The sequence below is a fragment of the Prosopis cineraria genome, unplaced genomic scaffold (genome assembly GCF_029017545.1).
Source record: "Prosopis cineraria cultivar Desert tree isolate PC_DT_omini unplaced genomic scaffold, ASM2901754v1 PC14, whole genome shotgun sequence".
Classification (NCBI taxonomy): Eukaryota; Viridiplantae; Streptophyta; class Magnoliopsida; order Fabales; family Fabaceae; genus Prosopis; species Prosopis cineraria.
Window position 1 is genome coordinate 3,858,487 of NW_026555345.1, and position 23,241 is coordinate 3,881,727.

The window sequence follows — 23,241 nt, forward strand, 5'->3', positions numbered from 1 at the left end:
GAAGCATTGCCCTATTGTCATCCATCTCAATGTGTGTTACAAAGTGCACAAAATGTACCACGTTGGGAGCAGACCAGAAGACTTAAAGTCGTCAAGGAAGAGAAAGGAAAAAAATGTCATACTAGGAGCATACCCAACCTTTGCCAAGTAAGCAATAGAAACACCACCAACTGCAACACAAATGAAACCCAGATTGTTTGTCGATTGTATTGAAAAATGAAGAAAGAAAACAAGCTTTGCAAACTGCAAGTAGTTGGATTCTGAAATTTTACCAAAGCCAAGCTCAAGATGCATTCTAAGCTTAAAAAACATTTATAGAAACACTTACGGATTGCTTATTGATCAGGTTTTTAAATTGATAACAAGATTTGATTTTACAATTTTTTAGGATATGAGTAGAATCTTTATCAACCATACCAACATTTATTGGTTGCAAACTGCAAATTATTCACACACCCACAAAACATAAAACCAGGACAATTAAAACATGAGTAGCTTCTTAGCTAAACAATATTTTACTTGTCTTTACGTTGGCACCTTTTTCACCATGATGAGAGGTGAATTCTGTTCTCCATGAGGACGGGGTCCAGTCACTATAGAAATTAGGATTTGAGTATTTTCTATTACATGTTAATTTCAAATATTCATCTTACATTTTTATTTTATGAATTAATGGGATTGTATGTGTGGGGTGGGGCAATGGTGGAGTTAGGAGAATTAGCAGGCTAAGGCCCTTAACTTTTTATTTTCTATTTTTTGTCAAATATAAAAGTTATATATTTTTGACCCTTTAAATTGGCACATTTTAAAAGTCTTATGCTATTGAAAAGAATTCTTATTTCAATTCTATATGTAATCTTTTACGCATATATAGTTTAATTATTTCAGTAGCTTGAAGATATAATTGTCATATAATTTATCTATTTTCAACAAGAATACTACACTTACTCTTAAAGTATTAATGTCATTTGATTTTGATTTCATTTTATATTTGATAAAAAAAATTATGAGAATTATTACTAATAAACTCTGTCAAGTACTACAATAAAAATCCTAATATATATTAAATGCTATATACTTGATATCTATAATAAAATTACTCATACAAAAGTTAAGAAGTTATGGTTAAGATATGTTCTTTTAGAAAAAAAATATTTTTTTCATAATAACCAAGCTATTGAAATTTATTATATGAATAGTTTTTACTATGATATATTTAGATATCAGCAACATAAGGAATTTTTGACAATTAAGCATCATTACCTTTTGATATAATTATTTACTATAATTATCAATTAAAAGAATTAAATAATAAATTTAGTAAGCAAGTAATATATTTTTTAGATTGAATAAAACTTTAACTCCTAATGATACATTTAAATCATTCAACGCTTATAAAAAAGATGAAATCTTTGCAATTTAATGATAGTTTATGTTGAAAAGAAAATTATTAAAAATTTTATCATAAATATGATAATTAATTATTTTTATATCATGAAAAATTAAGAAACAAAACTTCAAAATATAAAAAATATATTTATTTTTATTGTATATTTGTGAAATTGAATATAGCTGTATGCATTGAAATATTTATTTATGTTAGTGATACACACACAAATATATATATATATATATATATATTTTTTATTATTATTACATATGTTTTGTCATTTCAGCTGTTCTAATAAAATTTTCTGGCTTGGTTCTTGGGTGGGGCGTGCGCATGTTTAAGATTGGAGGGAGTATATTTAAAGCAAAGAAAAAAAAATGCATCTTTCTAAAACGTGGCTAACATTAAAAAGCATATTTAACATCTCAATGAGGTTAACCATTGAATGGAGACATTGTCCCCAATGATCATATTTAATGGCAAAATCACAGTCTCTTACCAATCGAGTCTATTCCTGGCAGACTCTGAATATTTTAGTCAGATCACTTATCACGTCTTATCCTAATCCATTCGAATCCGAAGTCAAGCCAAGTAGAAATTACGATTCATGCATCAATTTAAACATGTAATGACAAAAATGACCCTTTTTTTTCTTCTGGAAAGCCACAAATGTTGATACATCAAACTTTTTTTCCATTTCGATTTGTTCGAAGTTCAAACTTTCGCAATCAAAAAGGAGAAACGAGATTTAAAAAAAAATGAGTATAATATATTTATGCATATCAATTAAAAATTACTTCAGGAGCAAATCAACGAATAAGTTCTATAGTACACAGTGAAAGTGCATGCTAAAGAACAAATTCAGGTACATGTTTGGAAATTAACCAGTGGTTACAAGCTCTTGCTTGTTCATGACAATTTTGTAATTTTCTTTTTCTTTTTCTTTTTCTCGTTTGAGTTTTCTTGCCGTTAATAGGGAGTAATGGAGTAAATTATATGTACGTATGGATTCATTATATTGGTATATTATTGTAACTCCATACATGTTATTACTTATTGAATGGTAGCGGGGGAGTGAGTTCACCGAGTTGTAAAGCGAATAGTGAATAGAGATTAATTTCATGGCTGAACAATGGTATGAATTCTTCATAAAAGCTTGATCTATAATCATTAATGTTTAATTTAGACAATAGTATGGCTAATAGATAGGGATGAATTAATTGGGCAATTTTTATGGAGGTAGAAAATATTACAATTAGAAAAAAGATTAGGCCGTGAATAGATGCAATAAATTATAAGTTGTCAGATTATCACCCCATCAATGACAAAAGTAGTGTTGTTCGTTTTGTGGAAGAAGATGTTCTTCCACGCAACTTTGCAGACTTATGGGACTACATATTAGTGTTGCTATAATGTTCATGGAGATATCAGTGTCTTTTGTGACAGGGTTGGATTTTCTCCTTTGTAAAGGAGAGAAGTGGAGAAACCAAAACAGATAGGGACCATTAAATTAAATTTTAAAATTCAAATTTAATAATTTTTTGAAAATATAAATTTAATTTGAACAATCTAAATTTATAGTGAATAAATGGTAAAAAAATGATAAAGAAGAGAAACCCACCTCTTTTTGACATATCTTCTGTTGTTGATGGTCGTAGACATTTGTAAAGTAGCCTTACAAGATGAGCTCTTTCTAGTTTGAATGGCATCTTTTTCATGATGGTGTTAGTTGGATCATATCTTTAGTCTCAGTGTTTATGGGTCACAGTGCTTCATCTTAGGGTCAAGTTGTTTTGTTGGATTTTTTTTTTTTTGTCGTTCTCTTTCATTTACTACGATATGTCTCGAGTTCGTATGTCTTACTTGGCCAGTAGATATCTTAGGATTTCACGTACTAATCGTCTCATTTTAATATTAATTTGATTTATCTTCAAAAAAAAAAATCATGATTTGTCCTTCTCCTTGTAAGATGTCGATTCTCTCTCTGTATCTTCTCTCAATGCGCCTCTCCATAATATATATAAGTTTTAATTATTTATTTGATTTCATGGTATAAAATTGCTAATTATAATATTAAAATAAATATATTATTTATTATCATCACTTAAATGCTTTTATAAATAAGATCATAATGTTTTTTCTATGGTAGTTAACTAGTTATTAAATAATTTATATTTATTTTAATGTATCTTATACCATTAAATTAAATAACCAGTTAAGTAGATGAATGTGATTGAATATGAAAATAAGTAACGAGAAAGTATATACAAAGAACTAAATTCTGTTGACTTTGTACGCTTTGTTTTTCAGTGGCCAATAAAAAAGTTGTTCCTTTTCATACCAATTTCCTAATTGTCTAGTGTTTACTATATTTATTATTTTTTATAAGAATAATCCTATTAACAAAGGTGTTCCCACATTAATTAAATTAGGAAAGAAAGAAGGGATTTAACTATATATTAAAAGGGTAATTTTGAAAAAAAAATGTTGTCTATTATTGACAGCTTCATTATTGCTTTTAACTAAACTACCTCCATTTAAATCTTTGCAAGATTAAAAGGCTCCAATAATTAGAACGGAAGAAGAATTAATTATTAACCATGTTTTATCATAATCAAGAATAGTTAAAATTTTATCAGCCTCAACCCGAGCCATTCTTTTGGCTCTATCTACGTTATGCTCTTAACTTTTTATTCCCCTGGTATTAAATATTTCTCAAGTTTTATTTATAAATTATTTTTAAAATATTTTATTAAAATTAAAAAAATCTTAAAATTTATTAACTTTATTTAAAAATTTAATAAGTTCTCAATTTTATCATTATTAAATATATATATTTTTAACAACATATTTTCTCTTTCTAAAATTTAATAGAGGTTTAAAAGAGAAATTTGTGATAAAAATTTAATAATGTGACTTATAAATAAAATAAAAAATATTTTTTTACTCTATAAATAGGACTGAAGGGAGTATAAGACTAATTAAGTTAACCAACTAATTCATGAAGATTAAAATAATTAGTTTCATTGGTTACTTATTAATTATTATTCCTTTCATATTAAATTATAAAATACTTTTAGATAAAATTATATATATGAATAAGCTTATTAAATTCATTTTATAAATTTATTTTTTAAAATAAAAATATAAATTTTTAAAAATATCCATAATTTAATACTTAATTTATAAAAGAATATTAAAAAAGAGAATATAATATGAAGGGTAATATTAAAAAAGTATTATTAATAAAATTTTATTTTTATCAAGGCATTTTATACCTTAAAATGCCATATCTTTTTCAAAATTTCTTATAATTCGGGGCAAGGGAGCATCATTATGTAAAAACATGTGTCATTTTGCTTAAGCTACCCCTTTTTAAATGAGGGTAACAAATGTAAGATAAAGAGAGTGAGAAATTAAAATTATAAATAAATTGCTTATAAAAAATTAACAACGATATTTTAGATTAAAAAAAAAGGAGACAGAGAAGGTTGAGCTCCTATATTTAGAGCCAAAACAAATCTCTTAACTAATATTGTCAATAATTTTAAAATCGAACCAAACTAGATGGTCAAATTGCCGACCAGTTTAGATTCTGATTCGATCAATATATGAAAACAGTTTTGGACGTTGAGTCAGGTTGGGCCATTTCGAATCGACAGTCGAATCTGGAAATGAAATCAAGTCAGGAATCGGATTCAAATTTCAAGAACCGAATTGTTCAAAAAAAAATTATTTTTTATTAATTTTTTTGAAAAATGATCAATTTTTTTAATTATTTGATGTTATAATGTATCATGTGGTTTGTTAAATCATGATAAACTTAAAATATTTAATTTTTTAAGTTAAATAATAATTTTATATTTATTTTTTATATTTAAATTATTATATATATATATATTTTTTTAATTTAATTATTATATTATTAATTTAATTATTGATTTAATTCAATTAAATTATATGAATTCTGAATCATTGATCTTTTTGATTTAATATTTAATCCGCTTCCGAAAATATTGAGTATTGTTTATAAAAGCATATTTTCTCTTTCATTGACATCAGATCCATAAGCGTCATTGTCGATGTTTTCTAAGAATATACACGTGTCGACTCATCAAGCAGTATAGAGGGATGAGTGGGGCCATGCCTTGATTAACGGACGGAGCAGGATCTTTCACAAACGTAACTAAAACCTTTTTCTTCACGGAACAGTACGAGAGGCAACCATACAAATAAGTACAAACGATACTGGCAGAAACACAAGAGAAGCAGAACACATACACATTTTTTTTTTTTTTATGAACACAAAGTTAAGAAACATATTTTACAGGAAAATGTCTTCGAAGCTAAATTATTATAAAAAAATATAATATTTGATCCTCACACTTTACTCATATTTTAATATTAATTCATATACTTTTTTTTTATATTTTAGATTTTTAAATTTTTATTTTTTATTGTTTTAAGTTCCTCTATAAATAAAGTATATGAACTTTAGAGAGACTTAAAACAATAAAAAATAAAAATATAGACCTAATATAGCTTATGTTGTAGGCAAATTGAGCAGATATACCTACTGTCCAGGCAGTAAACATTGGGAGGCTTTTGGTGAAAGTTTTGAGATATTTGAGAGGTATCATGAATTATGATATATTGTATAATGAATTTCCCACTGTATTGGAAGGATACAATGATGCTAATTGGATTTTGAATTCAAAAGAGATAAAATCCACTAGTGGTTATATATTCACTCTTAGTAGTGGTGCAATAATCTGGAAGTATGCAAAACAGACAATTAATACAAAATCCTTAAGGGATTCTAAATTTATTGCCATAGATCAGGTTGGAACTGAGGTTGAGTGGTTGAAAAATTTTTTAACAAGTATTCCAATAGGTGAAAAGCCCACACCATCAATGTCATTTCATTGTGATAACCAGTTTGCAATAGCAACAGCTAAAAATAAGACTTTCAATAATAAAAGTAAACATATTCAATTGAGACATCATATTATAAGGTAGCTGCTCAAAGATGGGGTCATCTTAATCAATTATGTAAGATTAGAGTTAAATCTGGTAGATTCATTAGCTAAGCCCCTGGGAAAGAAATTTATTATTAAAATGTCGAGAGGAATGAAACTTAAACCTGTTTGAAATTAATAATAATGACAACCTAACTTTTATGATTGGAGATCCCATAAAGAAGGTTCAATGGGCAAGAACGAGTCACTAGTTAGTTTTGTTAGCACTAAAGTTTTGTCTCTTCCTATGACTTGAGAAAGTGCTAGAATGCCTTGAACGGAGGCTAAGCGAAAGCTCTTAATATTTTCATAGTCCTTATAGATAGTGTATTCATTGCAGATATATTTGATGAAAAGACCTATACAAATGTAGAGTGGGGCCACTCCTATGAGATCGTGGCAAAATCTGTAGACCATTTGTTAAAACTAAATGCATGCATAGTCGATAACGTGCAAAATTGTCGTTAACAACAGAGATTATAGGGTATAATTTAATTAATAAGACCTCTAGTACACGTTTAAAATCTATTGGTTCAATAACAAAGTTACACCAACTTTTTTGTGTGCTAAGTTTTATTAGTCTAGATTTAGTTCAAGTCGATAGACACTAAATTTAAAGTGATTATCCTTCGTATGAATAACTTAGATGATAGTAGATTCTTTTGACACATGTGAGGAATTGTTGTGTGTGTGTGTCAAAAGTATGTGTGTTAAAAGTCCCATATTGTCTAAATGAAGAACTCTCATAGTGTATAAATACTAAGGAATGAAGTGGACTGGTAAAATGAGCTTGGAGGCGAAGTGAGCTCGCGTGCACAAAACAGGCCAACTCAGGACAATTGCAGTTGAAATCAGTTGATTTACCCCCCGCGTGTGAGTTTAAGAGGCATTGATTTCCTTTTATTGAATTATTTTTACAAAATAAATAAATAAATAATTATTTTTAATTTACTGGAAAATCTCAATTTTTGGCTATCTGGAGTTTGAAAACAAATCATGAGCATTTTTTAGCCATTAACTAGATTAATTTTCTAAACATATTTGTCCCCCCAACGTTTCTAAACAAGAGCTTAAATGTGCTTTACGTTCGTGTAACCCCCAACATTTCCAGACATATGCTTAAACTTGCTTTATGAGTATGTACCCGAGCCTTTACTCCGGTGGTTGAATGCCCAACGTTTGAGTCCAAGATCTGGCCTATATATAGGCAAGCATTCGAATTGAACAACTGGCCAACCTCTTGAGCTTTCGGGGCATTCTCCTCCTCCTCTTTTGCATTCGTCTCTTTTACGTTTGTCTGAGTTTTTTATTAGCATTGCTGTTCTGTGCCTTTGTGTTATGCAGGAAGTGCTTGTTTAATCTCAAAGAATTGTCGATCTGTCATCCCAGTATGCTGGAATAGTTTTAAGGACAGTGTCTTTTTGGGCATGACTCAAGTAGCTCATGATTTACGTCCATACTGACAACAATTCCTTGTTTAGAGGCAATCGCCATAGAAAGAACAATACATCATTTTTGCGAAAGCCCCACTTAAAAAAATTCCATTATCATCTCTGCATGTTATGACTAATGCTAGCAGAATTCTCATTTGGGTTAAAGATTAATGTCTACACTTCACTTGAAGCATTGACACTCGTTCAAGTCCAGCACGACTCCACACATAACCACCCCTAGTCTGATATGCTACCATGAAAATCAGGGATTTTGTTATAAGGAATTGGAATATAATTATTTTAATTACATTTTTAGAAAAGCAAATAATTGCGTGATTTAATTCTGTGTCTAGGATTTCTGATGATCCACTCTATGGGTATGGACTACTCATGACGTCTATTGTGATTTGATTGTAATCATTGGCATGAATTTCTTGTGACCTGGTTTATTTATTTTTTAAAATACCCCGCTTACCAGGCTTCAGCCACCTCTTAACAGTTCTAGAACTGATAGATTTTACCACTTGGATATATATTTACATTCCCAGAATTCATTCCCTTTCCTGGTCCAGATCATCAGAAGGAAATTAATTAGATGCTCATTCTCTTCCTTTTGAAAAGAGCATGTCTGGTAATTAGCCACAGCATCGGATACAAAGCTCCATAAGAAATGCTGTAATTTTGGCTACGGGATTTAGGAATCCCAAGAGATGTTCCATTACACACACACACACACACAACCCCCAACTTTGCAGAATAATATAGTTAATCTGTCTTGTTTATTACATTTTCCTAGGGGAATATTATTAATCAAAGCTACGGAAAATCGAAGGTTGTTCCTTTTAAGATTAAGGATTCAAGTGCATACTCCTCGTCCTTTTTTGAGAACATACACGTGTCAACCCATTGCATGACACATAATTGCGTTGGATGTCTTTGGCGGGGCCATACCCCTTTTTAAATGGATTTGAGCCCCACAAATAACTATATCACCGGTTCTGATTATAGGATAAAATTAATTAATTTTATATTTTTTAAGAAATGATAGTTAGGATCATTAAACTTGTAAAAATGTTTGATATTTCAACCGTATCCTTCACAAAAATTATTAACCAAAACATTTGTATAAGAACAGAGATTCAAATCCACAACTACTTGATGATCATATTGTTGGGCTAATTTATTATTTAAAAACAGAGGATATATAATACAGATGCATAGCGTAAACATACATGTATAATATTAAAAGGAGGGATTTTGGTTGAGAAATATGAGACGAGGTTGATGCATGGATATGGGATCAGGGGTTGGGATAGTTGAGGTCATGGTCACTTCTGAACCAGCAAGTGTGAGTGAAAGTGGCTGCATTTTCAGGCACGTCCTCCATCACCCCCTCTTGGCCTTTCGGGACGTATATTCCTGTCCTCGAATGTGGAACCCACACCGCCGTCGTCCCTCCTCCCACTGCGTTCCCTCTTCCTCTTGAAGAAATCTCGTACCTTTCTTCTTCTCCGCCGCCGCCGCCGCCGCCTCCTCCTCCTCCGGCTTTCCCGTACACCTTGCTCACCCCACTCTTTCCTCTCTTTGCTTGTTCTCTGTTCCACCTTCACAGTTTCAATATATATTCCTTGTGTCAGTTACATCACCTTCCTATGCTTGCTCTGCTCACAACGCTGACTCATCCTCTCGCTTTCAGTAATTTTTAATTCAATTCTCGTTGTAAGACTTTAACGGAATATGGCTTGCTTTAATGTTATTTTATTTTAATATGCTTAATAAATTTTTTATTTATTATGTAAATCTAATATAAAGATAATCTCTTTATTTCTAATCTGTAAAAAATCAATTTATAATTTAAAAAAATTATAAATTTAAAGAAGATGATATCAAGTTGGATAGATTAGCGAAACTTAATCAAATATTTCAAATAGAAAATTTACCAAGCAAAAAATTACGGAATAAAATTTAAATATGAGGACTAAATTATAGAGTAATTTGATTATAAAATTTTGAAACTTAAAAAAAATAATTTAAAATAAAAAACTGGGTGGACCAAAAAAAAAAAGAAAAGCAAGCTAGGTCAGCATATGTAGTACTTTTAGTTACAATATAGTATCTCCAGAAAACATAACCGAAAAAAAGAAATAAACACATATAGAGGCTTAGATGAGATAGACGATTGGCAATATGCACTGGAAGAGTTTAAAACTTAGAAGTCTGGGAAGCATGTGAGGAAATTGAAATATTTGAAGAAAAATACCTGAGGAGCAGCAAGTTTGGTTTGGTGAATAAACCTGCTCTTGCCATGAAGAACAAGCAAAGCGTGTGGCCTGGTTTTGATTCAATCTGAGGGTCTCTCAAATCAAAAGACTTGTTAAGATCATTGGCGAGGGAGAGGCTAATGGGGTATTTATAATGAGGATCGTGCAAGTAGTATGCAGCTATATTACGGATGGAAGGAACAGAATAAGTTCTAAAGCAGCAGTAATGAGAGGAAACGCACAAATTCACATAGGGGACGACAAGTGTGAAAATTAATCTGCGGTGACAAACTAAAAGGGGCTTTATTTAAGAGAAATGGATTGAAAGGGGCCGTGTCAATTGAAAGTGGAATTTTGTCGGGGCCGAAGGGGGAGGGAATAATCAAGTTGTAGCTGATTATGGGGTGAAATGCGCGTGCATTAATTAATTAATTACAAGGGAATCTCCATGAAGCTTCTTCCATCAAATAAACAGTGTGGCAAAACTCGACGGATGCTAATTAAATTAATTGGCAGCTCGCAGCTATCAGCAGCTTTATACATCCACGTATTATGTATTCCTTGTACGTGACATCTTCAATGAATTATTCACTCTTTCTTTACCCGCTCTCTTTAATTTTTCTCTTTTCCCTTTTTTCAGCTTCGACCCTCCAAGTTTCATGCATGCCAAGAAAAAAGAATGAAATCACGCGTCTCGTTTCTGAAGCTTCGAAGCTTAATCAGGATATAGTCTTTTTGGTTTAGAAGAAGGAATGTTGCATTTGGATAGATGATGGGGGTTTGAATTTGAATTTACATCAAATTTCTCATTTATGTTTAAAAAATTGATGAGCTTAATAAATTTAATTTGATTTACAGTTAGTTTGAATTTGTAAGCTAGTTATTATGCTAAAGACAATTTAGATTTAAAAAAAAGAGTTAAAATACAAATTTGTCCCAAAAGTTTTTTTAGAGGCACAATTGGATGGCATTTTAAAATATTTAAAGGCACAATATTATCCTAATGATATTTTTTAAAATGGTACAATTTTTTTTCAAGTTGACACTTTGAATACATTGATAATTTATTTTGACTTTTTTGACTATTAAACGCCTTGAAGGCAATCCACATGGGTTTGAAGGTGAAATCTTTTCTTTTAATCATGGCCATGTATTCAATTCATTTTCTCCTTCCTTCCTTCATCATATATCTTCCTTGACTAATATCTGGAATTTCGATCAACTTCAAATCCAAAAAATAAAACATTCACCAGCTATCATGAATGAAATAACAATCGCTAGAACGTAGGTGGAATAAAGACCAATAGGGTACGGTGAAATCAAAACCAAAAATCAAACCAAAATGCAAAACATCATGGTTGTAATGAACAAACAAAAAGCATAAATCAAAAGAATTATTGAAAAACCAAACCAGCAATCAAAAGAGCAACTTGGGTTCGTGAGCCTGAAATCAAGGGGTTGACAAAAATCAAAACCAAACCAGAAATTAAAAGAGCAACTTGGGTTCGTGAGCCTCATATCAACACCAATTTTTCTTGGTTTAAGTTGGATGAACCCCCTCAATTTTTGATTACTGATCTCTTCCTCGATGACGATAGAAATATCATTTGAAACGTTTTAAAAGCCTGAAAAAGGGTATAATTGCTCAATGGGTTGCATCATTTCAAAGACAAAGTTCAAAATGGGTCTCGCTTGGACATTGAAAAATAGCACCATGTTGGCTACAATCACCCAATATTATGGTTGATTTGTTAAGCCACTAGAATTTGGGAACATCAAGAAGGGTCTCGATGTGTTGGTCCTACCTACTAGCCATAAAGGGACAAGACCTCTTGAAGCAACATTGCCGTTGCCTCCACCTTCTCTGGTGATGTCAGCCTTGCGGTTCAAATCTCCTACTCAAGTTTTTTAGCCTTCCATCAATACTAACTTTGATGATAGCGATATCTAGGCTTAATACTTTAACCCCTTCTCCATCTTCATCCTCGAAGTTTCTTCTAACCCCTTCCTAAAATTGACCTTCAATCCATTCCTAATTACTGGTTTTGTTTTGATTGTTGGGTGGAGGAAGAATTGGGAGAGTAATGAAGAAGGAATTGATAAAGAGAGATGGGAGAAGAATCGATAAAGATATATATATATATATATATATATTATGTGTGTGAAGAAGGAAGATGAAAGAGGGGGAAGTCAAGAAACCAGAGTTGTCAATTGACAGTTAAACTTCAAGGTCTATCAACATAGGGCACAATGGTGTTATTTTGAAAAATATCACATTGCATCTTTTAATGTTTTAGGATATTGACTTCACCTCCAAAAGAAATTTCAGGGTTAGATAACCCTTGAAAAAATTTTGATGGCCAAAAAAATATTATAAAATTCTTTTATTACTCACATGTATTTTTATATTAAAAATATTTTATAAAAGTTATGAGTACATTTTTTGATAAAAATTTAAATTTAAATTTATCATATTATCAGAGATTCTGTTAGTCCCAACCTTTTCAGATCATATAAAGATATTTTTAAAAATTAACTTAGAGCCAGGACAATTTGTCTACAGTGTCACGCGCTGCGTCCACGGCACGGTCACCTGACTCCCCGTTGACTCACGCGTGTGGGGGAAAAACGGACATTGTCCTGAAATTAATAATAAATAAAATAGAAAATGAAAATAAAAATTAACGGGTGTTCCACGTCATCGACGCGCCGTGAAATCCAAGAGAGAGAGATAGAGACGGGCGAGTGTGTGAAGCGAGTGGAGCTGGCGATTTCCTCTCCGATCCATAATTGTTTGGCGAGTGAGGGACGGTGAGCACCAAACCCTAGCCTCCCAATTTCCGGACGTTTCGTCCCACTCGCGGGTATTCCCACTCGCCTAAATTTCAAATTGCAGAGCTCTGGGATCTTTCCGCCTATAACTCACCAAGAGGTTTTCCTCTCTCCCTCCCCCCCCTCTTATCTTCTTATTGTTTTTCTGCTGTTGCAATCTGTGTAGTCTGGGAAGAAAGAAATGATGAATCGTATGCTTTGTGAAAATTGTGATTGCTTCGTGTGGCTCTGGCTGCTTAGATATGCTGGGGACGTGAGAGTAATTGATATAACTTGACATTTTGTTTTGAGGAAAAATTGATTGAACTCAGAGTTCTGTGACTTAGAGGTCTGGAATCTTTGGAAATAAAGAAAGATTTGATGCGATGATCTCATATGCATTGATTTCAAGAAGAAGACAAATTACCATTTTGTGGAGGTGCCTAATTGCAGTTACATGTAGAAGCTTAGAACCGAGTTCAATGATTATGATCAGCATCCTATGAAGATAATTGTAGATAAGAGTTGAGAAGTGAGAACCCTATTCAACCTGGAGGAAAAAAATAATGAGAGGTCAACACTAAGGAGCTGGGATGAAATGTGATTTGTGATTAAGGAAGATGTGAAGGTTGTGGGATGTATACTTGGTTGAAACCTGAAAGGTAATTGTGGATTGATCAATAAAATCGTGGTGTTCTTTGGATTGACAGTAACAGTGTTTTGTCTTTTTGATTGATTGTTCTTAAATGGCATTTAGTTTGCAAAGTTTCAAAAAACCAAGACGACAAAAATTATGGACAATATATTAGGTGTTTACTATCAAATTCTTCAACACCTCTTGGTGAAGTCTTATTAAAAAAGTTTCTCTACATGTTATGTTTTCATTTGACAACATGATAGAAAATGATTTAGGAACTCTAAGTTTTATCCAAAGCTAGGGGAACCATTTCAATCTTATATTTTTATATTTTGTTATTTATCAATTATGCTTCGGAGGCTTATGACATGATTTGTTGCTAACTTTATTGCAATTATAATAAGAAACATCCTTATTTTATGTGTACTATACTAATATTAACTATTAATTGTACACTGTTTCTTTACCTTTGCCTCTGGTGTCATTGTAAATTGTAAATTTTTATGACTAAATCTCATCACTGTACTGATGAAACATGTTATTTTGTTGAAATATTAACAACAGGCCAGAGCAGAGTGTATACTGATGCAATGAGTAAAAATCTGGTTGATGCTTTGCATGAAGTGCATCACACGGGTGGTGATCTTGTTGTTAATCCTAAAAAGGATGTTCTGTCGTATGAAGGGGACAGAGATTTTGAGCCACACAAGGGCATTGAATTTGATTCTCATGAAGCAGCATATTCATTTTATCAAGAATATGCCAAATCTATGGGATTCACTACTTCAATAAAAAACAGCAGACGTTCAAAGAAAACCAAAGAATTTATTGATGCCAAATTTGCATGCTCTAGATATGGATTTACTCCTGAGTCAGATAGTGGGAGCAGTCGAAGGCCAAGTGTAAAGAAGACAGATTGCAAAGCCTGCATGCATGTGAAGAGAAGGTCAGATGGAAAGTGGATAATTCATGAATTCATAAAGGAGCATAATCATGAACTTCTACCAGCTTTGGCGTATCATTTTCGGATTCATAGAAATGTGAAGTTAGCTGAAAAGAATAACATTGATATATTGCATGCTGTTAGCGAACGCACCAGAAAGATGTATGTTGAAATGTCCAAGCAATCTAGTGGCTGTTATAATTTGGGGTCTCTTCTCAGTGACATAAACTACCAGTTTGAAAGAGGCCAACATTTGGCTTTGGATGAGGGAGATGCTCGAGTTATTCTTGAGTACTTTAAGCACATTCAAAAGGAAAATCCTAGCTTCTTTTATGCTATTGATTTGAATGAAGAGCAACGGTTGAGAAATTTGTTTTGGGTTGATGCAAAAAGTAGGAGTGACTATGTCAGCTTTAATGATGTAGTTTCATTCGATACTTCTTACATCAAAAGCAATGATAAGTTACCATTTGCTCCTTTCGTTGGAGTGAACCATCACTGTCAACCCATGTTGCTTGGATGTGCATTGGTTGCTGATGAGACTAAACCAACATTTGTTTGGCTGATGAAGACATGGCTTAGAGCAATGGGTGGGCAAGCTCCTAAAGTCATAATCACAGATCAAGACAAAGCCTTGAAGGCAGCAGTTGAAGAAGTCTTCCCAAATGCACGCCATTGCTTTTCTCTGTGGCATGTACTTGATAGGATACCTGAAAATCTTTCTATGGTGATAAATAGGTATAAGAATTTCTTGCCAAAGTTTAACAAGTGCATTTTTAAGTCTTGGACAGATGAAGAGTTTGACATGAGGTGGTGGAAAATGGTCACTAGATTTGAACTTCAGGATGATATATGGTTTCAATCATTGTATGAAGACCGGAAAAAATGGGTGCCTACTTATATGGGGGATACCTTTTTAGCTGGAATGTCTACTGCTCAACGTTCTGAAAGTATGAACTCTTTTTTTGACAAATACATTCATAAGAAAATTACCGTTAAAGATTTTGTGAAACAGTATGGGACGATTCTTCAGAATAGGTATGAAGAAGAAGCCATTGCAGATTTTGATACATTGCATAAACAGCCAGCACTCAAGTCTCCTTCTCCTTGGGAAAAACAAATGTCAACAGTTTATACACATGCCATCTTCAAGAAATTCCAAGTTGAAGTTCTGGGTGTTGTTGGCTGTCATCCTAGGAGAGAAGGTGGGGATGGAAGCATTGCAAAATTTGTAGTTCAAGATTGTGAAAAGGAGGAAGAGTTTTTGGTCACTTGGAATGAGATGAACTCAGAGGTTTCTTGCTTCTGTCGATTATTTGAATATAAAGGTTTCCTTTGTAGGCATGCATTGAATGTTCTCCAACTTTGTGGCTGTTCAAGTATTCCATCTCACTACATTTTAAAAAGGTGGACCAAAGATGCAAAATGTAGGTTATCAATGGTAGATGGAACTGAAAGGATCCAAACTAGGGTGCAACGTTATAATGACTTGTGTAAAAGAGCTATTGAATTGAGTGAAGAAGGGTCCTTATCTGAAGAGAGTTATGATGTTGTTTTCCGTGCACTTGTTGATGCCCTGAAGAATTGTGTACATGTGAATAATTCTAACAACAATAATGTAGAAACCAGCAACAATACACTTGCCCTACGTGAAGCAGAAGAAAATCAGGTCAACATTGCTGCAAAAACAACTAAAAAGAGGACACCAGCTAAGAGAAGAAAGGTCAGTTCCAACTTTTGCAGTAGACCATTTATGTTTTATTTTTGTTACCTCAGCTTTTTAGCATGCAATAAAGGGGAAATTAATTCGAGAATCCTTATACAGGTACAAGTAGATACAGACATGATGCTTGTTGATGCACAAGACAGCCTGCAGCAAATGGTTTGTGTTACTTCTGTTTCAATTATGATCTGATATGGCTTTCTGGACTTAACAGACAGCATTCAATTTATTAAGAATTGCACCAAGATATTCATGGATATCTTCCTCATTATATTAAATATGGAAACAGATCTATTGTATTCAATTCCACATTTGCTTGACTATGTAACTTTCATTCTCTTAGGATAACCTTAGCTCGGATGGAATGACCCTTAATGGATACTATGGTGCCCAGCAAAATGTGCAAGGACTGGTATTATCAATTTTCGTCCACTACATATATCTTGTATTTTAAGAAATAATGAACTGCTTAACCAATTATCTTGGTTTTTTTTGGTAGGTACAGTTGAACTTAATGGAGCCTCCTCATGATGGTTACTATGTTAATCAACAGAGCATGCAAGGCCTTGTAAGTCATCTGTGCCATGATTACAATTTTTACTTATGAATTAATGTGATTACATAGGATTTTAAATCTGATTCGCATATTCTTGTAGGGCCAATTGAATTCTATGACCCCAAGCCATGACGGGTTTTTCGGGACTCAGCAAAGCATTCATGGGCTGGTAGAGTACTTCTTATTTTTCATTTCTGGTGGAAATGTTTGGAAATTTATTCATTTGAGTTACTTCAGCATGATGAAATTTTGAATTTTCCTAGCTCTGTTTTTGTTTATGTAGGGGCCGTTGGAGTTTCGTCCACCAACTACTTTTGGATATACCCTGCAGGACGAACCTGATCTGAGATCTGCTCAATTTCATGGCAGCAGTTCAAGAAACACGTAGAATTTTTGTCTCCCGACTACTGATATGGTAGCTTCCTCATGGAGGTTTTCAAGTTTCCTTCAGTGAGAATGAAAAACCTTGACACAAACATTTATCTTGACAACAATACGAATAGGTTTGTCATATAGCTCAACAGTTTCTAAAGGTATTTTGAAATTTAAATCGAAGTTCCTGTAATTATCTTTCCAGTCAAACTTTTCCTTGTATATATATGAAGGCAGTCCCATTCACCTTCCTATGATATACATGGGAGGTGCAAATTGTAATTTGGGTAGAGATATATGGGCTCCAAGAGGCTTTGCTTTTGGAGTGTATGTAATTTATAACAGACATTTTAGTTTCATTAGTTCCATATTCATGTTGGATAGTGAGACTATCTATATCTGGTGCGTTCCTGCAAAGAAACTGATATGTATGTCTTTTCCTGTTTTCACATGATAAGGCCAAGGCCCAAAAAGAAGGAAAGTAACGAGAAACTAAACTCGGGTGGTAATGGTAACACCTGAAAATCTGTGCATGTTAAGCTAAACGTTTCCTCACAAGCAAACCAATTTACGCGTCAATTCCTCTTGCGATATATGCCTCAAAGTTTATACTCGTATTTTATTATGATTTAGGATTGCAAGGCAACCAATTTCTCCTCCCCCCCCCCCCAATTTAAGCTTTTCAATTTATAGAAATGCCAGCAAATCAGAAGTTTTCCTGTAAATATTTTTTTTATTTCACATAGATAAATTTATAGAAATTTTGTTATTAAACTAAATTAATTTTTAGCAATACAAGATAATCTTCAAAGTTCTAATATAGGATTGACGTCATATTTGATTTTAATAATTTTTTTAAATTGAAAGGAGGCTGCAGGGGATTGATCCCACCATCTCCCCTGTGCATTGCTATTAGGGCAATGCAGCAAGTGCATTTTAATAATTTAATATCCAGTAATTATCTATCTACTCTCTCACCCTCACGATTTGCGGCTCTCTTCGTAGAAGAATATATATATATATATATATATATGAAAAATATATTTGTAAATTATTATGAAAATTTTATTGAATTATTTAATTTAAATGATGAAGTACTCATTCAAATTTTTTTCCATTTGATCACCACAACTCTTTTAGAACCAATGCAAATGCGTCAGCTTATACTTTACCTCAAGCGTTTTTCTTATTTCAAACTATTTTCTCCAGTATTTAACTAATTCTGAAAAATAGGAACAGACGTAACGTTATCTTTGATTAATATATTTCAGATTTAGAATATATTTACTGAAAACAAAGTTCATACCACTATATAATAAATTAATATGGAGTTTTTGCAAATATAATCAATGTTATAAGATTAAATCAAGCGAACAGTTCAACGTTTATTATATTTTGCATTATAACTGATTTATTATATTTATCAATGATATAACATAATATTTAGTTAAAAAAAAGATATATTATTATATATTAATGATAAACTTCTTATAAATTTTTAATGATAAAGTCTTTATATATCAATAAAAAATTCCTTACATATCAATGTGCCATACTCTTAAATTTTAAAAAATTTAGTTCATATTTTCTGAGTATAAGGTTTTTTTTTTTGGGCCAGTGGACTAATTTATCCAATTATAATTATGCTGGCCAAAAGACAATAATTGTGAAAGAAAGTGCTTCTTATGGACAGGAAAAAAAATTAAAACAATAATAAAGAGCAAAATTAATTTAAAGGACCGTTAGAAGGTGAGGGGCGACGAACGTAACGGCTAGTTTTTATTTGTAAAAGCAAAGATTGGCCTTATTCTGTCCTCTAGAAACACTTCCATATCGGCGATTCATATTTTCGCACCGTGCATACATTCTCTTCGATTTCGTTTTTTTGATTCCTCACTTCCATATTTTCGTCTCTATCGCTCTTTAATATTACGAAAGGATTTGCCATGGATCTTGGCTGTTTGGACCTTGGTTGTCTCTCTCCGTCAGAGAATCAGCGCTCTGATCCCGAGGCTGCTAGCAATTCTCGAATTAAAGAAGATTCCGGCGACTCCATCTCTGCAAATTCCAAGATTGGGAAGGTAAGTCTTCTATTTCCTTCAATTACATTGTCAAGATTTCATTGTGTCCTGGTGCTTTCGGATTGTTTTCTTATTCGCTTTTTGGATTCATCGTAATTAAAGTCTTGAACAAATAAATCAATCTAATGTTTAATTTTCGGATTCAAAGCCCTAAATGCATGACCATAGAGTCGCAAGTTTGAACTGATTCCAAAACTTAAGCGGAGGAACAGTGGGATTAGCTATTTATAGTCTTTAGGCTTGGCCTTAAAGAAGTCCCAGTCGAGTCGAGAAATAATTAAACCAGAAAAATCTGTCACACTTTCATCACTAGTAGGAAGCTGAATTCATGGTTTATTCATAGTTCAAAATGCATTGCTTAAAGTGAAGGAAAGGAAACAAATAACAAACTTATTTTAAGACACGGGATGACCTGTCCTACTGTGTACTTCGTGGCATAATTGGATTTCAGTGAATTTGAAGTAAAAGTGACAACCATACTCGCTAATACTGCTGGCAGATTATATTATCATTTAGTATTGACATTCTGAAGATCTTACTTGATTTCTTTGCCTTTACAGGCTTTCTTAGCTTTGCAACAAAACGTTTGCTTGAGTCTCACCCAGCTGTTCTTGTTTTTTTATTTTTTTTTAAATTTTGAGCAGAATAAACTGAGCAGAGAGGCTAGCCAATCAATATCAAGTGCTCTTAACAAGTTCTCATCACAAATTAAAAAGCCTCCTCATCGTAAAACCTCTCCAGTCAATTGGTTCCCCCGCAAAAAAGTGGACTCCTACTTGAAGAGAAAAATTGAAATGTTGCAGGTTTTGCAGCGGAAACATAATTCTTAAGTGAATCAGATTTTTTCCTAATTGAAATGCTAACGTGTCTAACTTTTTTCAGGAAGTAGCTGGTATGAATTTGACACTTGATCAGACTCTAGGAAGTTCTAATCCACATTATTCAAAAGTACTCAAAGAGAAAATGGCAGCAAAAGAAGCGGTGCATAAGGCAATGGAGGCTCGAAGAGCTGCATTGGTAGAGGCCTCTTGGTGTCGGATTCTTAGAGCTGCTAGGTAAAATGTTTCCCTTAAAGAATTTATGATTAGGCGTTATTGTCTTCTCATTTCTCTATCTGACCTTCTATTGTTTTCAGGATTCCTAGTGAAGACGCAGAAGCTAAACTTTCAAAGGCAGAAGAAAATGCATTGGAAGCTTTTGAAGCAGCCCAGGCCCTGGGAGTAATCATGTATGACATGATAAACTGCCCCAGGAAGCGTTGTCAGATAGAAACATCTACTGTTACAAGCGAAGGATCATCCACCCATACTGTTACTGCCTCTTTTGAAACTGAATTTGAGGTAGACAAAGAAGTAGCAGCTGCAGTCAAAACTGCTTTCATAAGGCTAGCAAACTGCCCTTCATTTAAGAAAGACGAATTCGGAGAACTTCTGAGAAAAATTAGTCAAAATCCAGATACAGATGATAGTTCGCAAGACTTGCATGATTTCTCGTCAGAGTTTGAGTCTGAGTCTGGCTCAGAACATGATTTAGCCTCTCAAAATAGCGACTTCAGTTGTCAAGAGTTAGACTCAAACATGCCAATTCTTGGGATAAGTCAGAGGAAAAGCAGGAGGAGACAGTCTCTCGAAAAAATTAACAGAATAAAGCTTGTGGACATGCTGATTGAGAGGCTAAAATGTTTGCAAGAAGATGAACTTTCTTCTCTGGCCACTATAGTTGCAACTTGCGGTTTAAATTCTGTCTTGGCTGAAGCACAGAATATTAAACTGGGCTCTGCTACAGATCATAGCTCCTCTTCAAGAATAAATTTTCCAGCAAGAAGGATGTCTACATTGGGATCGAGAAAGCCATATTTTGTCATGGACGGGCAAATGAGAAATAAACAAGCTGAGTCAAAATTGCCAAGTCTAGATAAGTTTTTAGTGAAGCGCATGACTAAACTTGAACGAGAGGTTCAAGAAGCCAAGAATAGCAGAAGCAATGAGACAGAGACAGAGACAGAGACAGACAGGGATGGCCCTCGTAAATCTGTTGATGGAACTCCATCTGAGACCATACCAGACTTGGGAAGCATTCTTGTCAAGAATTATTCAAAATTTGAAAAAGACATGAACGAGGCAAAAAATAAGTCTGGAAAGGAAATCTCGAGAGTCCCACTCGGGTTGCCAATGCCAAACCGTCGGAAAGATCATGCTGAAGTACCGAGCTTAGACAAGTTCTTGGTCAAACATGTCTCCAGACTTGAAAGGGAAGTCCAAGAAGCAAAATGCATGAAGGTAACTGAAACTAAAAGTTTGAAGAAGAAAGCTGATATGACTACCATAGGTGGAATAAATTCTCATTCTTGTTCTGATGGATCATTGGAGGAGAAAGAAAATCTGGATTTAAATAACCGTTCGAGTACTGAGACAGAGCAAAATGGATGTAAACTCAATGCAGATACATCTTCATTTGTTGGAGTGAATGATGGGATTGAAGATAACAAAGATAGCCTGGACAAGATTCTGGTAAAGCCAGGGCACAGATTGGAAAGAGAGAAGATTCAGGCCATGTCGCAGGGAAGCCATGATGAAAATTACAGACAACGAAAGAATCAGGGAGTAACCAATGCTACAGATTGTGAGAGCTTGGATAAGATCCTAGTAAAGCATGTCTCCAGACTTGAGAAGGAGAAAATGAGGCTCAAGTCAGAGGAAGACAGGTTCGAAGTTAAGCGAAATCAGCGAAACACACATTTAGAGACAAATGAAGAGGGTGGTCTCGACCAGATCTTGATTAAACATAAATCCAGACTCGAGAGGGAAAAGATGAAGGTCAAGCCAGAAGAAGAAAGGTTGGTAACGAGAAGTCAAAGAAGCAACCGTTTGCTGCAGACAAATGAAGAAGGAAGTCTGGATCAAATTTTGGTTAAACATAAACCTAGACTTGAGAGAGAGAAGATGGTTGCTTCGCCGCAACAAGAGAACACAATTAGTCACTCTATGATTCGTCGAGAAGAAAGGGAAAGAGAATTGCAAGAAGCATGGGGAGGATTAAGCTTAGGAAACTCCATGAAGCCTAGTCTCTCCAAACTTGAGCGAGAAAAGGTTAGTCTTAAAAATCTTTTCCCTCTAATATTCTCAAGTTTCACTGATTTTCTATTTTTTTCTTTTTGACTCTGTTGGTTTTACTTTTGCTTAGGCTGCCTGGATTAAAGCTGAAGAGGAGGCAATGAGGAAAGAGATGAAGGCAATATGAATAAAAGCCCCCCCCCCCCCAAAAAAAAAAAAAAACAATAGCAAGGACCATCAACTGTATGTTTCTTCTTCGGTGAAATTCTCTCTCTCTCTGTTTTATTCTTTTTTTTTTTTTTTTGAAAGAAGTCAGCTCTTCGTTGAAGTTGTTAGTTCTGGCCTATTGCTAACTACGTTGACTCAGCAATGGTTCGTAGTTTAATTGCTTTCCATGCCATTCATATATGAAAAAACCCTTGTCAATAGCGGGTGTAACAGGTCCTTCCAATGCAAGGATCCATCAGAGGGAGAATATAGGTTTACTTGAAATCATAATTCAAAATTTTGAGGCAAAGAGTTGACAGGGATACCGGAAGCTTTACAATAGGAAGAGATAATAATGACGTGTATAAATGGGTTTGATATCACATTTTCACTCAAAATCTTATCCATAGCAAGTGTACTAGGCGCTTTCAATTTGAGGATACATGAGAGAGAAAAATATAAGTGTTTAATAATTAATATCATATTTTAACTCAAAATTTAAGACAATGAGCTTTTGACGATACGAGGAGGCATGAGAAAAAGAATATAGCTATGTTAATTTAAAATTTTGAGACAATGAGTTTTTGTAACAGGTGCGTTATAATATAAAGATGCATGAAAAAATGTATGTGGGTTTAGTATCTTATCTTATCTCAAAAATCTTAAAACAATGAGTTTTTGTATCCTTTCACTTAAAATCTTTATCTAGCTAAATTTTATTTAACATGAGAGTTATTTCTATAGCAAATCAAATCT

At 33.3% G+C, this 23,241-nt stretch overlaps 3 protein-coding genes across 5 annotated transcripts; 2 read left to right on the forward strand and 1 right to left on the reverse strand.

Annotated features, from left to right (window-relative positions):
* Positions 1–9,000: 9,000 nt before the first annotated feature.
* LOC129293094 (uncharacterized) lies at positions 9,001–10,645 on the reverse strand. The gene is made up of 3 exons (XM_054930899.1): positions 10,539–10,645; positions 10,102–10,314; positions 9,001–9,445 (listed from the first exon to the last, which is right to left on the reverse strand). The coding sequence occupies exons 1-3, from the start codon at positions 10,643–10,645 to the stop codon at positions 9,142–9,144; spliced, it is 624 nt and encodes a 207-aa protein (XP_054786874.1). The 3' UTR covers positions 9,001–9,141.
* Positions 10,646–12,848: 2,203 nt separating this feature from the next.
* Positions 12,849–17,506, forward strand: LOC129293955 (protein FAR-RED IMPAIRED RESPONSE 1). 3 transcript variants are annotated; one of them, XM_054932104.1, is made up of 7 exons: positions 12,849–13,034; positions 14,115–16,216; positions 16,319–16,375; positions 16,560–16,628; positions 16,716–16,784; positions 16,873–16,941; positions 17,056–17,506. In XM_054932104.1, the coding sequence occupies exons 2-7, from the start codon at positions 14,141–14,143 to the stop codon at positions 17,158–17,160; spliced, it is 2,445 nt and encodes an 814-aa protein (XP_054788079.1). In that variant the 5' UTR covers positions 12,849–13,034; positions 14,115–14,140; the 3' UTR covers positions 17,161–17,506. The 3 variants fall into 3 exon arrangements, with proteins under 3 accessions (XP_054788079.1, XP_054788081.1, XP_054788080.1); XM_054932106.1 differs by having other exon boundaries at positions 16,722–16,784; XM_054932105.1 differs by lacking the exon at positions 12,849–13,034 and adding an exon at positions 13,041–13,575.
* Positions 17,507–18,984: 1,478 nt separating this feature from the next.
* On the forward strand, positions 18,985–22,884 carry LOC129293547 (uncharacterized). The gene is made up of 5 exons (XM_054931560.1): positions 18,985–19,225; positions 19,870–20,028; positions 20,108–20,280; positions 20,361–22,314; positions 22,409–22,884. The coding sequence occupies exons 1-5, from the start codon at positions 19,091–19,093 to the stop codon at positions 22,463–22,465; spliced, it is 2,478 nt and encodes an 825-aa protein (XP_054787535.1). The 5' UTR covers positions 18,985–19,090; the 3' UTR covers positions 22,466–22,884.
* Positions 22,885–23,241: the final 357 nt, after the last annotated feature.